The following is an 18,795-nucleotide window of genomic DNA, read 5'->3' on the forward strand; positions in this document are numbered from 1 at the left end:
TGGGCAGGTAAGAGGCAACAGGATAGGACCGTCAGTGCTGCAATCTGAAATCATAATCCTCAGCTTCCAGTTCCTGCAAAATCCTCTTTCTAAATTACCTTCTTATTAACCCCAAAGATAAACCCCTCGTGGCTGAGGTCAGGAGTTTTCCTGCTGCTGGCCTTGCTGGCCTCCCTCCTTGGACTCCTTGATCTGGCCGGGCAGCAGGAGTGGAGCCTGGTGCACGTCGGGCAGCTCGCCAATGCCCCCAATACCGCTCCTCCCACCCCCACACTCCACCGTAGGCCAAGTGCAGCCCCCTGTTCCCTGGCAGGCTTTCTGGTTCAGTGCTTTGTTGGCCAGAAATAACTATACTGTGGGTGAGCTCCAGGGCCAAGAATTCTTGGCTGCTGCTGCAACATGGCATCTCTCCGTAAACACATGCCCCAGGTCAGCCTGCCTGATCTCACCTGGCATGGCCTGGGGCTGTCAGCTGCCCAAGGGAGGATGGCCTAGGACTCACCTTCCATCCACCAGCAAGCTCTTCTCTGCTCCAAAAAATATTTAGTTCACACCCCGGGACAGGGGTTTTCAAACCTCAGCCAGGGCTGAGAACTTGTGCTCTGTGCCCAGCCCTGATGAATATTAGAGTCACCTGCAGGTCTTAACACCATCTCTGCCCATCCAGCCCACCCAATCTGCCCCAACACCCTGATGTAATTAGTCAGGGGTGAATCCCAGGCATCTGTGTCTCTGTTTTTTGTTTTGTCTTGTTTTTAATTAAACTTTTTATTTTGAGATACTTCTTACCATGTAGTAGTAAGAGAGAATACAGAGAGATCCTGCAAGCCCTTTACCCAGTTTCTCCTAATGATAACATCTTGCAAAACCATACACAGAAGTCACAACCAGGACACTGATATCGACACGGTGAAGCTAGACTCAGCTCCCATACAAAAAACTCCTCCTGTTGCCCTTTTACAGCCACAGCCAATTCCCACCCATCCCACCCTCACCTAGGCCCCTGGAAACCAGTAATCTGTTCTCCATTCCTACAGTTTTGTCATTTCAAGAGTGTTATAAAAGTGGAATCACATAGTATGTAACCGTTGGTGAATGGCTTTTTGCACTCAGCATAATTCACTGGAGGTCCGGCCAGGTTGTTGCATGTATCAATAGTCCGTTCCTCTCTCTTGCTGAGTAGTAGTCTGTGGCATAAATAGACCAGAGCTGGTTTAACCATTCACTTGCTGAAGGACATCAGGGTTATTTCCACTTAAGGGCTATTATGAACAAAGGTGCTATAAATATTTGTGTATAGGTTTTCGTGTACTTTTGTACACGTATGTACGAGTACTTTTGTTGGCTTGTATGATAGTTGCATGGTTGTTTTTTTAAAAAACCTGCCAAACTGTTTTCCAAAGTTGTTGTACCCTTTTACGTTCCTACGAGCAGTGTGTGAATGGTCTAGTTTCTCCATATCCTTGCCAGTATTTGGTGGTGTTACTATGTTTTATTTTAGCTATTCTGAGAAGTGTGTTATGATCTCTTAGTGTGGTCTTAATTCGCATGTTCCTATTGTTTGAATATCCTTTCTTGTGTTTATCTTTCATCTGTATGTCCTCTTCAGTAAAATGAATGTTTCTTCATGTCTTTTGCCCATTTTTCAATGGTATTATATGATTTTTTGCTGTTGAGTTTTGAGGGTTTTTAACAATATATTCTAGACACTAGTCCTATGATGCATATGTGGTTTTGTAAATGTTTTCTGCATTCTATAGCTAGTTTAACTTATCTTTTCAGTCTCTTAACAGGGGCTTTCACAGAATGATGCTTTAAATTTTTATGAGTCAAATTTATGAAACTAATTATAAAGTTTTCCTTTTATGGATGGTGCTTTTTGTGTCATATCTAAGATCTCTCTTGCCTAGTCCTAGATCCCAGAGATTTGCTCCCACAATTTTTTCTAGAAGTTTTATAGCTTAATGTTTTACATTTAAGTCCATATAGTTTTTATGTTTTGCATTTAAGTTCACATAGTTCACATTTTGCAGTTAAGTTTGAGTTGATTTTTATAGAAGATATGAAACTTGGGTCAAAGTTCATTTTTTTGTCTATGGATATCCAATTGCTCCAGCACTGTTTTTTTTGAAAAAGTATCTTTCCTCCATTGAATTGCTTTTCAAACTTTATCAAAAATCAGTTTGGCATATTCGTATAGGTCTATTTTCTGGGGTCGCTGTTCTGTTGCATTGATCTACATGTCTGTCCCTCTTATAATACCACACAGTCTTGATTCTTGTATAAGTTGTATAATAACTTATATAAGTCTTGAAATCAAATAGACTGCTCCCACTTTCTTTTTTCAAAAATCTTTTAGCTATTCTAGTTCCTTTGTCTTTCTATATAAGTTTTAGAATAGTCTTCCCTATATGTACAAAATGCCTTGCTGGGATTTTAATGAGTTGCAACAAAACTGTATATCAATTGGGAAGATTTGACATCTTGATTATGTTGAGTCTTTTTTTTGAGACGGAGTCTCGCAGTCGCCCAGGCTGGAGTGCAGTGGCCGGATCTCAGCTCACTGCAAGCTCCGCCTCCCGGGTTTACGCCATTCTCCTGCCTCAGCCTCCCGAGTAGCTGGGACTACAGGCGCCCGCCAACTCGCCCGGCTAGTTTTTTCTATTTTTTAGTAGAGACGGGGTTTCGCCGTGTTAGCCAGGATGGTCTCGATCTCCTGACCTCGCGATCCACCCGTCTCGGCCTCCCAAAGTGCTGGGATTACAGGCTTGAGCCACCGCGCCCGGCCTATGTTGAGTCTTCTGAGCCATGGACATGGTATAGCTCTTCATTTATTTAGCACAACTTTAATTTTTTTATCTACATTGTGTAGTTTCCAAAAAACAAGTTCTATGCATATTTTGCTAGATTTACATCATAAGTATATCATTTATTTTTTGAGCAACTGTAAATGACTATTTAAATTCAGTAGCCATACATTCATTGTTAGCTATATAGAAATACAATTGATTTTTGTATGTTTATTATGTATCCTGTGACCTTGCTGAATTCACTTATAAGATCTGAGAGTCTTCTTGTAGATTCCTTGGGATTTTCTACATAGATAATCACATCTGCAAATGGGACCGTTTTATTTCTTCCTTTCCAATGTGTATACCTTCTCCTTCCTTTTCTCATTTTATTGCACTGGCTACACCTTCCAGCACTACAGTGAATGTAAGTGATGAAGCATAAGCAGAAATTCTTGCCTTATTTCTGATCTTAAAAGCATTCCATTTTTCACCATTAAGTATAATATTAGCTCTAGGCTTTTTATAAATTGTTGACATTAATTTTTTGAGTGGATTACAGTTAATTTTTAAATATTGAACCAACCTTGCCTCCCTGGAATAAGCCATACCTGATGTGGTACAATTCTTTTTTATATGGTTGCATTCTATTTGCTAATATTTTGTTAAGGATTTTGCATTTCTATTCATGAGAGATATTGGTCTGTGGTTTGTGGTTTGTTCTTTGTCTTTGTCTGGTTTTTGTATCCAGTTTATACTACCCTCACAGAGTAAGTTAGGAAGTGTTTCTTCCTTTTCTATGTCTAGAAAATATAGTGTAGAATTGCTATTAATTATTTCTTAAAATTTTGTAGAATTCTTCAGTGAAATCATGTGGACCTAGATATTTCTTTTGGGGAGTTTTTGTTTGTTTGTTTTTTGAGATGGAGTCTTGCTCTGTCACCCAGGTTGGAGTGCAGTGGCACGATCCTGGCTCACTGCAACCTCTGCCTCCCAAGTTCAAGCGATTCTCCTGCCTCAGCCTCCCAAGTAGCTGGGATTATAGGCTTGTGCCACCGAAGCCCAGCTAATTTTTTTTTTTTTTTGAGATGGAGTCTCACTCTGTCCCAGGCTGGCAACCTCCACCTCCCAGGTTCAAGTGATTCTCCTGCCTCAGCCTCCTGAGTAGCTAGGATTACATGTGCGTGCTACCATGCCCAGCTAATTTCTGTATTTTTAGTAGAGATGGGGTCTCACCATGTTGGTCAGGCTGGTCTTGAATTCCTGACCACGTGGTCCACCTGCTTTGGTCTCCCAAAATTCTGGGATTACAGGCGTGAGCCACCATGCCTGGCCCTAATTTTTGTATTTTAGTAGAAACAGGGTTTCACCATCTTGGCCAGAGTGGTCTTGAACTCCTGACCTCAAGCAACATAACCACCTCGGCCTCCCAAAGTGCTGGGATTACAGGCGTGAGCCACCACGTTTGGCTGGAGATTTTTACAGTTACAAATTCAGCTTCCTTAATAGTTATAAGTCTGTTCAAATGATCTGTTTTACATTGGGTAAGTTGTGATAGTTTATGTTTTTTGAGAAATTGTTTATTTTCACCTAAGTTGTCAAATTTATATGTGTAGAGTTAAAATTGCATAGTTTTCCCTTATTATCTGTTTGATATCTATGGTGTCTGTAGTGATATCTCCTGCTTCTTTCTTGATATTGGTAATTTGTGTCTTATCTATTTTTTTCCTTGTCAGTTATATTGATCTTTTCAAATAACTGTTTCTTTTCATATTGCTCTCTTTTACTTTACTGTTTTCAATTTCATTGATTACTGTTCTTATTTCTAAATTACTTATTTCCTTCTATGTACATTTGGTTTATTTTGTTAATCTTTTTCTAAGTGCTTGAGATGGGAGCTTAGATTATTAATTTAAGAGTTTTCCTCCTTTGTATTTCTGCTATAAATTTCCCTCTCAGTACTACTTTAGCTGTGTCTCACAAATACTGACATCTGGTATTTTTATTTTCATTCATTTCTAAATTTTCTTTGAGACTTCCTCTTTGACCTGTGGATTATTTAGAAGACTGTTGTCTAGTTTCCAAATGTGTAAAGATTTTTCTGTTATTGATTTATATTCTAATTATATTGTGGTAGGGGAATATACTTTGTATAATTTCAATTATTTTAATTTGTTGAGGTGTAAGGCCCATAATTATAAAGAATGTGTATTCTGCTGTTGTTGAATGGAGTGTTCTATAAATGCTGATTAGATCTTGTTGGTTGATGATGTTGGTAAGTTCTATACTCTTGCTGATTTTTTTCTAATTGTTCTATCATTTACTGAGGGAGGAATGTTAAAGTTTTGAACTATAATTGTGGGCTTATCTCTTCTTTCAGGTCTAACAGTTTTTGTTTCACATATTTTGGAGCTCTGTTGTTTGGTGCATCTTCATTTAGGATTGCTATGTTTTCTTGGATTGACCCTTTTATCATTATTAAATGTCACTTTCTGGTAATTTTTTTCCTCTGAAGTCTACTTTAACTGATGTTATAGCCATTCTGCCTTTCTTTTATTGAAGTCTGCATGGTATGTATTTTTCCATCCTTTTACTTCCAACCAGCCTCTCTCATTATATTGAAGTGAGTTTCTTGTAGGCAGCATATAGCTGGGTATATTTTAAAATCTACTCTATCAAGTTCTGCCTTTTAGGTTTTTGTTTGTTTGTTTGTTTTTTATGGAGTTTCTGCTCCTGTTGCCCAGGCTGGAGTGCAATGGTGTGATCTTGGCTCACTGCAACCTCTGCTTCCCAGGTTCAAGCAATTCTCCTGCCTCAGCCTCTCAAGTAGCTGGGATCACAGGCATCCACCACCACACTGGCTAATTTTGTATATTTAGTAGAAACAGGGTTTCACCATGTTGGCCAGGCAGGTCTCAAACTCCTGACCTCAGCTGATCCACCTGCCTTGGCCTCCCAAAGTGCTGGTATTACAGGCATAAGCCACCACACCCAGCCTTTAGTTGGTATTTAAACCATTTACATTAAATGTAGTCATTATTACGTTAGGGCTTAATTAAGTCTGCTATTTTATATTTTGTTTACTGTTTGTTGTCTCTGTTTTTCATTTCTGTGTTTTTATATTCCTGCTTTTCTGTGGGTCACTTGAACATATTTCAGAATTCAACTTTGGTGTTTTTTGAGTGATATGTTTTGATTTTATCTTTTTCCATAGTTATTTTAGTAGTTTGTCTAGAGACTACATTTACACATATAACTTATCAGTCTACTGGTGTTATTAGTATTTATTTTTATTTTTATTTTTGAGATGGAGTCTTGTTCTGTTGCCCAGGTTGGAGAGCAGTGGCGTGATCTTGGCTCACTGCAACCTCTGCCTCCCAGGTTCAAGCGATTCTCCTGCCTCAGCCTTCCGAGTAGCTAGGATTACAGCTGTGCACCACCACACCAACCGGTTGTATTTTTAGTAGAGACAGGGTTTCACCATGTTGGCCGGGCTGGTCTCAAACTCCTGACCTCAGGTGAACTGCCGACCTCAGCCTCCCAAAGTCCTTGGTTTACAGGTGTGAGTCACTGTGTCTGGCCTTCCTGGTGTTATTATTTTGCCAGTTTGAACGAAGTATAAAAACTTTACCTTTCTCTTTGTCCCTTTACCTTCCCTGTTTATAGTAGTTGTAAATATTTCCTCTACATATATTTAGAACAACATAAATTGCTTCAACTGCCTAACATAATTCAGAAAACTTAAAAAGAGAAGGAAAGTCTATTTTATTTCCCCGAATTTTTGCTCACTATGTTCTTTTCTGTCTTTTCTGATGTCTCAAGTTTCATTCTTTTATTATTTCCTTTCTGTTTATACAATTTCCTTTTGCTTCTTTTAGGGTGGTCTGCTGGTGAAAAATTCTTAATTTTTCTTTGGCTTGGAATGTCTTGATATTCTCATGTCATCCTGAAGGATATTTTCACTCAGCTCACTGCAACCTGGTATGCAACTCTGGGTTGAAAGTTCTCTTCCTTCAGTACTTGGAAATACTGTGCTACTTCTCTCTGGTCTCCAGGTTTCTGATTATAAATTTACTGTCATTCTAATTGTTTTCTCTCTCTAGGTCAGGCGTTGTTTTTCTTTGGCTGTTTCTTTTTTTTTTTTTTTTTTTTTTTTGAGACAGAGTCTCGCTCTGTCGCCTGCGCTGGAGTGCAGTGGCCGGATCTCAGCTCACTGCAAGCTCCGCCTCCCGGGTTTACGCCATTCTCCTGCCTCAGCCTCCCGAGTAGCTGGGACTACAGGCGCCCGCCAAATCGCCCAGCTAGTTTTTTGTATTTTTTAGTAGAGACGGGGTTTCAGCGTGTTAGCCAGGATGGTCTCGATCTCCTGACCTCGTGATCCACCTGTCTCGGCCTCCCAAAGTGCTGGGATTACAGGCTTGAGCCACCGCGCCCGGCCTTCTTTGGCTGTTTCTAAGACTTTATCTTTAGTTTTCAGAAGTTCATTTATGATGTATCTTGACATGAATATATTTGGGTTTATCCTGTTTGGGATTTGCTTAGCTTCTTGAATCTGTAGACTTGTATCTCTTTACAAATTTGGGGAGTTTTAAGCCATCATTTATTTGAGTACTTTAGTCCCACTCTCTTCTCCTCTCCTTCTGAAACTTCATGACACAAATGTTAGCTCTTTTGTTATAACCCCACAGTTCCCTAAGGCTCTGTGTTTTTCAGTTTATTTTCTCTGATTGAGTAATTTCCACTGCTAGCTTCCATTATCCATCTCACTGATTCTTTTCTCTGTCTTTATTCTGCCACTGAGCACATCCACTGAGTCTTTATTGTGGTTATTGTATTTTTTAAGTTCTAATATTTTCATTTCTTTTGTACATTTTGTATATTTTTGCTGAGGATTTCTATTTTTTTCTATTTTCTATTTCTGTTTTTCTATTATTGCATTTGTTTTAAGCATGTTCATAATTGCTTGTTGAAGCACTTTTATTATGGCTTCTTTAAAACTTTTTTCAGATTATCTAACATCTGTCATCTCAGTGTTAGCATCTATTGTTTTTCTTTTTTACTCATTTGACATCTTCCTGGTTCTTGGTATGATGAATGAATTCACTTTGAAACCTGTGTAGTTTTATGTCCTGATATGAAACTCTGGGTCTTATTTAAGCCTTCTATTTTAGCTGGCTCCTTTTGATAGACAGCCCTGTGGCAGGAGAATGAGGGTGCTGTCTTGCTACTGTTAGGTGAAGGTAGACATCCAAATTCCCCACTCAACCTTCACTAACACCCAAGGGGACTCCTTTTTACTGCTACTTGGGGTTTGGGAGTATGGCTCCTGACATGGTCACCACAGGGGCAGGGGAGTTGTTACCAGCTGGTTGATGAGAAAGCCCCATCTCCTTACATGGCCTTTCCTGACACCACCTGGCACAGTGTTACAGCTTGGTGAGGGTGGAAGTTGAGGCTCCCCTCTCAGTCTTTGCTACCCTGGATGGGGTGGGGACACAGTTTTTCTGTGGTGTTTGGCTGGAATAGAGCAATTATTGTCTCAATGTTGTATGCTTGCTAGGCTGCTCTTTTCCTAGTGCTCTGACTAGAAAGAGAAGACTTTTGTTGGGGCTGTTTTTGTCTGTGGTTGCTATTATGTCTGGATTTTTGGACTTTTCTGCCCCATATCTGGAATTTATGAGGCAAAAGAAAACCCAGGGAACTCAGCACCACCACCATCCTGAGGTATCGAGGTCCCTAGTTGGTCTGTCTTCTTTTCTCCACTTTTCAGAGACTTCTTGTATTTGTTTTATACAGAATGTTCAGGGCTTTTATCTGCACTTAGTGGGAGGATTAGGGAAAATTATATCTCCTCATCTTCCAGAAGCAGCAATATCAAGTTTTTAAATGCTCCTAGGTGAGTCTAATGTACAGTGAACCCCCAAAACCATCAGACCACTGAGTTGGCAGTGACTTGGTTCAGATAACCCCAATCTGGGGCTATCATTGAGAGCACCCATTACAAAGTTGACTACTGTTCCCTAAAGAGACATGATACTGTCTCTTTGAGCCCCTCCTCAGCCCAGCCCCATGGGAGACAGGGTTACCCAACTAAGGATAACTTGTCTTGAAGTCTTTGAGAATTGCTAAAAATGGTCATCAGGGAATTATTATCATGGTCAATAGAGCAGTCATTTTCCTAGTGGGGAAGGGGCTATTACCGGGGTTAGGGTACATGCACAGCCCTCTCTTGTGGCTGGCAGCGTTCTAGGTGTCGTTTGCCTTAAATTATGCATTTGTTTTAGGTGGCTTTCTGTATGCTTTGTTTTACGATTTTTTAATGTTTTTTTCAATAATTTTTATTTCATTTAAATAATTTTTCATGATGTTGACCTTCTATTGACTGCGACTTGCAGCATCTAACTGTGGCCATTGGTGTTTGCAGGTCTTAGCCCCACGGAGCTGCCATTTGATTGCCTCGAGAAAACTAGCCGAATGCTCAGCTCCACGTACAACTCTGAGAAGGCTGTTGTGAAAACGTGGCGCCACCTCGCTGAGAGCTTCGGCCTGAAGAGGGATGAGATTGGGGGCATGACAGACGGCATGCAGCTCTTTGACCGCATCAGCACAGCAGGCTACAGCATCCCTGAGCTGCTCACAAAACTGGTGCAGATTGAGCGGCTGGATGCTGTGGAGTCCTTGTGTGCAGACATACTGGAGTGGGCGGGGGTTGTGCCACCTGCTTCCCAGCCACATGCTGCATCCTGAAAAGCATGCCTGTGGGTTGTCCTCCCAGGACAAGCCAAGGATCAATGAGGGCTCTGGAGCTGTGAGTGGTGCCAAAAGACTGCCAAGAATCAAGGCTTTTGTGATGTCACCATGTACCTTAGGATGTTTAAGGAGCCAGATGAAATAAGGCCTGTCTTCCAATTTAACCAAAGATAAAGGACTAGAGCTGGGCTACTTTCAGATGCTCGCCTGTACCTCACCAGGCAGAGTAAAGATCCACTCACGCCGGGCGCGGTGGCTCAAGCCTGTAATCCCAGCACTTTGGGAGGCTGAGACGGGTGGATCACGAGGTCAGGAGATCGAGACCATCCTGGCTAACACGGTGAAACCCCGTCTCTACTAAAAAATACAAAAAACTAGCCGGGCGATTTGGCGGGCGCCTGTAGTCCCAGCTACTTGGGAGGCTGAGGCAGGAGAATGGCGTAAACCCAGGAGGCGGAGCTTGCAGTGAGCTGAGATCCGGCCACTGCACTCCAGCCTGGGTGCGAGACTGTGTCTCAAAAAAAAAAAAAAAAAAAAAATCCACTCACTCATACAGCCAGCCTACCAGCCCACCATTAAGTCACTGAACAATGAGACAATGTTGAGGACTCAAATGAACCAAACCCCGTGGGACTGACAGAAGTGAAGAATCTGTTCCCTGTCTTTAAGGAGTTTGCACTCCAGTAGAAGACAGAAGGAACGTATGTTTACAAACCACTTCACTGGAAGACATCAAACAAGCTGAATGAAGGGGCACTGAGAGAATGTAATAGAAGTTCTACGCGGGAGATGACTCCCTACTGGGACGATGAAGGATGGCATCCTAGTGAAGAAGCAGCTCAAACATTTTGGTAAAATGGCTACAAAATGCAAACACCCTGCTCCAGGTATTATTTCAGGTTTAGTACAAATCTGTTAATACCCTATGTGGTTTCATTAGGATAACTTTACCTATCCTTGAGGTCATCCATATTCTTACAGGCCTTCCAGTCAATAATGAAAGAGCTCACTCTATACAAAACCAATATGCAAGGCATGTGTTTGTCCAAGCAATTGGATGTGTGCAGTAGCCAATTCCATTTACTGCATGAATCTTTGGCCTGGGTACCCTGTGGTTTGCGTTACATGTGAATGGCCTTCCACTCTCAGCCTTAGGCAGATTTGACCTTTTAGGGGCAGCAATGCTCAAGGACACAGCAATTTAAATTATAACGTGTCAGGCTGTGTTTTCACTTCAAACGTATATGAGTAGCCAACTGTAATTAGAGAAATGATGACTTCCTAAGAGCTCAGCCACGCATAATTCTAGATTTCAAGAGCTCATCTGAGACTCGTAGATTAGCCTCACGGCCTGAGAGTTTCAGACTCAGCCTTCTGAGCCAGTCGGGAAAGTGGAGTCCTGCAGGGCAAATGAGGGTCTGGGCTTGGAGTCCAGGGAGCTGGCTTCTCGTGCCACCTTGGCTCTTGTCTTTTCCTCTCTCAACCTCAGTTTCTCTTGTGCAAATGAGATGTTAGCGAGTGATTCTATAATTGGGGCAGGTAGGGTTCAGGTGAGCAAAAAGAAAGTGGAGCTGTAGGAAACGCCAGGCCTTTGAGGTGCTCTATGGAAGTGAATACAGTGTGGTTTGTCCATTTAAATGGGAATTGAAACAGAAGAACTCAGAACTGGCATTTTCACAGTAACTGCAATGGTTTGACATAACATTTATAGGCAGAAAGGTAATAATCTGGCATTGTTCTTGGCAGATTCTCGTACTATCCCTGTAACTGCCAAGGGCTCAGGAGGCAGGCTAGTGATCACACCAGGGGTTAATTTAGAGTTCACTGCTGAGCTCCCTGATGGCAGGTCTGACTGTGTTTATTACTAAATTAAAACAAAGTCTCTGACTTACAAAGTGAGGTTGTAAAAATTACAAGTTGCATGACTGAAAAAATGCTTTGGGGGGAAAATCAGTCATATCTTTCACACCAACAAGCAATTTCCCACCAACGAATGTAGTACATACTGTGAGAGGATCATAATGAGGTCCTGAATATTTAATATCATTTACTGTGTCTGTTTGCTGCTGTTTTTCAGAACCTATTTGGTTTATCTTGCAAGCTAAATACTCCACGGCAGAGCTTAATTATCCTTTTAATTCCTCTTTGAAATCCTGTGGTGCCCCCTTCCCCCTGCATTATGATAATGATGATGAGTCTCCCTTTAATTAGACTGCAAATGTCACTTGTGATGAGTGTGCTGTTCCAGGATAACAGCTTGTGCCCTCCTCAGGATGTTTTCAGTGAAGGAGTGGGATGGCTGTTCTCTGCTCCTGGTGCTTAGGCCTCATTTCACGCTATTGGAATTCTGGGACTGTAAGGCTAGCCAGTGTCAGCTCCTGTTCCGCTGGCTCTCCACCTGCCATTTTTAGGGAGCTATTCCTTATATAGTTACACATTCTCTTGTCATTTACTTATTTGGAAACATGGGATTTACTCTGACAAGCTTTAGCCTTTGTTATGGGATTCAGAACAATGAGATCATAATAATTCTCACTGAACAAAGCTGGGACTCCATCCTGCCATTTTTGTGTGGAGATATTATTTTGCAATACTTTAAAACATTTAGAAAACGCCCCAGGGTAGGTCTGTGGCCCTTAGACAGTGAAGTCTTAATTGTCAATATTTTTGTCTAACTCTGTATATATATAACTTATTATATTTTATAATCTCAATAAACACACTAATAAGATTTATAGACTACTGTAATGTGAGCTCTTTGTATTTGGGGTGGTGGGTCGGTGGGTGAGTGCAGAAGGTTCTGACTGCTCTGTTCCTGGTTATTGCACTATGGATGCTGAGACTGTAGGATTGCAACCAGCTATAAACAAAAAGTGCCTAAAATGTTAGGGCCTGGGCCATTCACTAGAGTCCACTGCTCTAGTGAACGTCTAGTGTTATAGAAGCAGAACACTAGAACTTCTAGTGTAGAAGCAAACATTACAAGGAGATCATGTAGAAACCACCTGGAGCATTGTTTTCCAAGCCGCTATCATTAGCACATAAGGCATTGTATCACTTATCTATTTCTGTGTAACGAACTGTCTTAAAATTCAATGGCTTAAAGCTACAGTCATTTATTATCATAGCTTGGGGGTTAGTAGAGGGTCAGTCAGCTGACTTAGGTTGGGCTCAGTTGAATGTGGGTCAACTGGGGCCTCTGCCTGTTGGAATACCTTAACTGGGGCAGCTCTGCTCCATCATCTCTGTCCACCTAGATAACAGAGAGAGGCTCTCTAAAAGAAAATGATGATATGTATTGGGGAATAGGGCATTGCAATGGGAATACATGTGCCATGGTAAACTATGTGTGTTTTTGAAGAGGTAAAGGAAGACAACAGTTCTTAAAGGAAAAATAAGAAGGATTACGTAATTATTTTGAGACAATTATCCTTGGCTACAACGATCAATAATAAGGGTGGTGCCAGTCCAAGGCTGGACAGGGAGTTGTTGGGCAGAGGTCCTTGCAGGAGTCTTTGTGTGTGTTTAAGATTGTAATGGCTTTTGCGCAAGGTTTTGGTGTTTTCAGAGTCTTGTGATGGCTCTTGTTATCAGTCATTTATCTAGGAGAACCCTTCTTTCATGGCCTTCCATGGCTCTATTTGTCAGGGTTTTTTGTTTTGTTTTGTTTTTTTGGCACAAGTGACTCCTTTATAGTTCTGACAACTTTCACATTTCCCCCATTTGATCAAGATCTTTATCAGAAAGCATCCCCGATGAGCCATCCCGTAGTTAGGTTTTGATGATTCCTTGGTGCCAGGATAGACCTGTCCTAGGTGGCTGGTCTGGTCTCACATTGGAGGGATTTGATGGTGACTAGGAGTCAGTGTCAAAACCCTTTAGCCATGTTTGAGCAAAAGGGAAGTTTGGAGAGAGTGGCTCTCAGGCTAGGTCTACTTGAAGTCTATTATTAAGTTCGATTTTGTCTGTTCTGTAAACATTTGCTTTCATCTCAAAATGTAGGGCCAGTATTATTCTGTTAGAAGGTGTACTTCTACTGAGATTGGACAAGTAACAGGAAGTTTAAAAAAGGAAAATATAAAGGAAAAATGAAATCCGTAGTCATATGAGAATCCCAGTTTGCATAATGGTTTTCAGCCATGAATGTAGGTTTAAAGGCAAACAAATGAATAAATGAAATAACCGTGAGGAACCGGTGACCCTTCTTGTAACCTTGTGGCCTTTTTCTTTATTTTGTGAACATGGGTCTCAACGTTCCCGAGGAATTTACCTAGGTACAGCATGTAGTATTAGAAATAGCACAGACAAAGATGGCTACCAGAAGCGTTTCATGTCGGCCTCTTCCACTTAGAACAAACACAGTGTGTAGACAGTCACACTTTGAATACATTATCCAATAGAGAACACTGGAATTCAACAGAGAAGTGGCAGGAAACACCAAAAGCAGGGGAGGAGAAGGGAGACAAGCAGCCTGCCTAGCCAGGATCAACTCGGAGCTGGGCGTGACTTCCCAATTCAGGGAAAGGGTGGATGAGAGACTTCCAGTGGCCCAGCTCTCCACCATGAAATCATGTAATCCTGGCCATAAGAGACCCCCTCAACCCTCCCAACCACTGAAGCTAACACAGGGAGCTGCCAGGAGACCATGGGATGGAACTGCTCCAAAGATGGAGCTTGCACTGGATCCCACACTTGTCTGAGACCTAAGCAACTACAGCAAGATACCATTTTCAAACCTAGCCTTGGGTAGACTGCATGCTGTCCTGGGGCCCAGAGGCACTGGGACTGAGGTGTTTGTTACAGAAACCCAGATTGTTGCTGCTGGGAATAGGGAGTGAGCTGTGAGCACTCCCACAGCCAGGGCTAAGAAACAAACAAGGAAAGGGTTGCAGTTGCTGATGCCACGAAGTGGGTGCTGCTAGGACAGAGATGAGGATGCCGAAAGGGTGTAAGCTACCACTGGGACTTGCTCACCAGCTGAAATGGGGCCTCCTGCAGCCGGGGTGGGAGCGTGAGACAGGCATGGGCTAACACTGTCAAGGCTAGAAAGCAAACCCCACTAGGACTGTAGGAAGGACATACATTCCCACTTACCAGCCCAGGCTGTGACCACAGAGCACAGCCACACTCTGTCCAGTCGTAGCACCTCAGCACAGCTGCTACCATCTCTTACCTGAGCACTCTGCCTGGGGCCTGAGGATCACCCTACCCTGGCCCCCAATGGTGGTTCTTGCTCTCACCAAGAGGCCTGAGCACAAACCTGCACAGCCCAGCTTTGCCCCACTCTTTGAGACAGGACATACATCCTGGGGTCCTGGGGACTGTGCAAAGCAATCCACCATCTTGGGTACCTGAGCACTCTTTCTGGGGCCTATGGTTGGGCCTAAACTCCCAGCCACCATCACGTCACCTGGCACCTCCTTGCAAGTGCCACCTGAAGGCCTAGAGATTGTCCCACCCAGCCCATCACAGTAACCACCAACATCAATGCACACCACTTGGGACCCACAGAATCATCCTGCTACTGCTCCTGCCATCGCTCATGCTATGCCAGCTGCCCAAAAGCCCCAAAACCCACCTACACACCCAGTCCATTGCTGCCACTACCAGCAACTGAACAAGCCAGCTGGAGGCCCAGAAATCAGCCTGCCAAATAACTGCCAACAGAGATGCCAGCATACACAGCCCTGGGCACAAATGGGCACATTTAGCCCATTGCTGTCATCACTAGGGCCTGAAGACTGGCCCATCTGGCATCCCAATCCCTAGTACAACTTCACCACAGCCTCCACTAGTAACTTCACCCTAACCCAGTGAGGAAATCATGGATGCCACCAACACTATTTACAGCCTAAAAAATTATACAGAGACTACATTACTACATGCACCCAGAATCAAAGCCAAAGTACCCTACTCAACCAAAACCATAGATATATCTTTAGGAAAAAATCCTCTTCTATGAAAGAAAATTTCAAAAACAGGAAGAAGCAACAGTTACACCAGAGATCCACTTAAGGACAAACGAAACATGAAAAATTAAGGAAATGTGACACCTCTAAAGGAACATCAGAATTCTCAAGCAATACATCTTAATCAAAAAGAAATTTTTGAAATCCCACATAAAAAATTTGAAGTATTGATTTTAAAGGAGCTCAGTGATATACAAAATAACTCTGAAAAATAACACAAAGAAATCAGAAAAACAATACGGGATATGAATGAAAAATTTACCAAAGAGATAGGTTTTTTTTTTAAAGAACCAAATAGAAATTCCAGAACCGAAGAATTCATTGAAGGAAGTATAAAATACATTTGAAAACTTCAAAAATAGATTAGATAAGGGAGAATAAAGAATCTCAGAACTTGAAGACAGGATTTTTAAAATAATCCAGTCAGACAAAAAGAAAAAGAATAAAACAAAATGAGTAAAGCCTTCATGACAATTGGGAAAACACAAAGTGATCAAATATTTGAGTTATTAATATCCCTGAGAGTAAAGAGACAAAGAAAATATTAGAAAATTTAATGAATAAAATAATAGATGAAAACTTCCCAAGTCTAGAGAGTTAGATATTGAAATACAGGAGACTCAGTGATCTCCAGGAAGATACATTCTGCAAGCGTTTTCTCCATGACACACTATAGTCCAACTGTCTAAAGTCAAAGATAAAGGGTGAATCCTAAAAAGAGCAAGAGAAAAGCATATAGTTACCTGAAAACCCCTGACCAAGTGCGGTGGCTCATGCCTGTAATCCTGACACTTTGAGAGGCTGAGATGGGTAATCACTTATACTCAGGAGTACAAGACTAGCCTGGGCAACATGGCAAAACCCCATCTCTACCAAAAATACAAAAAGTTAGCCAGGCATGGTGGCTTGTGCCTGTGGTCCCAGCTACTAAGGAGGCTGAGGTGGGAGGATTGCTTGAGCCTGGGAGGCAGAGGCTGCAGTAAGCCCATATCATGTCACTGTACTGCACTCTGGCCTAGGTGACAGAGTGAGACCCCAGTGAGACCCCATCTAAAAAGAAAAGAAAGAAAAGAAAAAAAGAAAGAAAAGAAAGAAAGAAAGAAAGACAGACAGACAGACAGACAGACAACCCCATCAGCCTAAGAGTGAGTTTCTCAGCAGAAACCTTACAGGCCAGAAGAGAATGGTATGATATACTCAAAGTGCTGAAAGAAAAAAAAATGTCAGCCAAGAATACTATATCCAGCAAAATTGTCCTTCATAAATGAAAGAGAAGTAGTCTTTCCTGGACAAGCAAATGCTGAGGGAATTCACTACCACTAGACCACTCCTACAAGAAATGCTCAAGGGAATTTTAAGCCTGGAAGCAAAATAACAACATTTACCATCATGGAAACAAATGAAAGTATAAAACTCACTGGTAAAGCAATCACATAAAATAGGAAGAGAAATGGTACCACTGTAGAAACCCACCAACCACAACAACAATCAATAAGAGAAAAAGAAAGGAACAAAGAATATATGAAACAACCAGAAAAGACAACAAAACCTCACATATCAATAACCTTGAACACAAACAGATTTAATTCTCCACTTAAAAGATATATAATAGCTGAATGGATTAAGAAACATGATCTAATTATACACTTCTTACAAGAAACTCACCTTACCACTTTACATCTGAAAGTAAAGTGATGTACATATTCCATACAAATGAAAAACAAAATTGAGCAGGTATAGTTGTACTTATGAGATAGACTAGACTTTAAGTCAAAAATAGTAAAAAGAAAAAAAAAAAAAGACAAGAAAGGTTGTTATACAATGATAAATGGATCAATCCAGCAAGAGGATATAATTATTCTATATATGTATGTCTAGAACATTGGAGCACTGATATTAATAAAGTTAATATTATTAGATCTAAGGAGAGATAGATGCAATACAGTAATAGTCAGAGACTTCATGTCTCCCACTCAGCATTAGATAGATCACCTGGACAGAAAATCAAGAAGCACTGGATTTAAACTAAACTTTACAGCATCTGGTCCTAACAGATCTTTTTTTTTTTTTTTTTTTTTTTTTTTTTGAGATGGAATCTCACTCTGTCGCCCAGGCTGGAGTGCAGTGGTGCAATCTCGGCTCACTGCAAGCTCCGCCTCCCAGGTTCATGCCATTCTCCTGCCTCAGCCTCCCGTGTAGCTGGGACGACAGGCGCCCACCACCGCACCTGGCTAATATTTTGTATTTTTAGTAGAGATGGGGTTTCACCGTGTTAGCCAGAATGGTCTCGATCTACCTGACCTCGTGATCTGCCCACCTCGGCCTCCCAAAGTGCTGGGATTACAGGCGTGAGCCACCACGCCCGGCCCTCTAACAGATCTTTACAGAACATTCTATCTGACTACAGAGTATACATTCTCTCATCAGCATGTGGAACATTCTCCAAGATAGACCATATGTTAGGCCACAAAACAAGTCTAAACAAAACTTAACAAACCAAAATCATATCAAGTATTTTCTTAGACCACAATGGATAAAACTAGAAATCAATACCATGAGGAACTTTAGAAACTATACAAAGACATGGAAATTAAATAGCATGCTTCTGAATAACTGCTGGATAAAAAAGAAATTAATATAAAAATTTTTTAAAACTTGAAAGAAATAAAAATGGAGAAACAATATACCAAAACTGATGGGATACAACAAAAGCAGTGCAAAGGAGCAGGTTTACAGCAATAAACACCTATATCAAAAAAAGGAGAAAGAGTACAAATTAACAATCAAACAATATACCTCAAGGAAATAGAAAAGCAAGAACAAACCAAACCCAAAAATAGACAAAAAGAAATAATAAAGATTAGAGCAGGACTAAATAAAGTAGGGACTTAAAAAAATACAAAGACTTGGCCGGGCGCGGTGGCTCAAGCCTGTAATCCCAGCACTTTGGGAGGCCGAGACGGGTGGATCACGAGGTCAGGGGATCGAGACCATCCTGGCTAACACGGTGAAACCCCGTCTCTACTAAAAAAATACAAAAAATTAGCCGGGCGATGTGGCGGGCGCCTGTAGTCCCAGCTACTCGGGAGGCTGAGGCGAGAGAATGGCATAAACCCGGGAGGCGGAGCTTGCAGTGAGCTGAGATCCGGCCACTGCACTCCAGCCTGGGCGACAGAGCGAGACTCCGTCTCAAAAAAAAAATAAAATAAAATAAAATAAAATAAAATAAAATAAAAAAAATACAAAGACTCAACAATATGAAAAATTGTCCCAAAAGGTAAAAAAAA

General features: G+C 41.5%; 1 protein-coding gene across 4 annotated transcripts in view; it reads left to right on the forward strand.

Moving 5' to 3' along the window:
• The window catches only part of EDAR (ectodysplasin A receptor), a 93,990-nt gene extending 84,108 nt beyond the window's left edge, over positions 1-9,882 (forward strand). For all 4 annotated transcript variants that reach the window (XM_033175507.1, XM_033175508.1, XM_033175504.1 and 1 more), the window contains one exon: positions 9,214-9,882. In XM_033175507.1, coding sequence (XP_033031398.1) covers positions 9,214-9,536 — 323 coding nt within the window. In that variant the 3' untranslated portion in view covers positions 9,537-9,882. The remainder of the gene's footprint in view (positions 1-9,213) is intronic.
• Positions 9,883-18,795: the final 8,913 nt, after the last annotated feature.

The sequence above is a fragment of the Trachypithecus francoisi genome, unplaced genomic scaffold, assembly GCF_009764315.1.
Source record: "Trachypithecus francoisi isolate TF-2019V2 unplaced genomic scaffold, Tfra_2.0 Lachesis_group17, whole genome shotgun sequence".
In the NCBI taxonomy this organism is placed as follows: Eukaryota; Metazoa; Chordata; class Mammalia; order Primates; family Cercopithecidae; genus Trachypithecus; species Trachypithecus francoisi.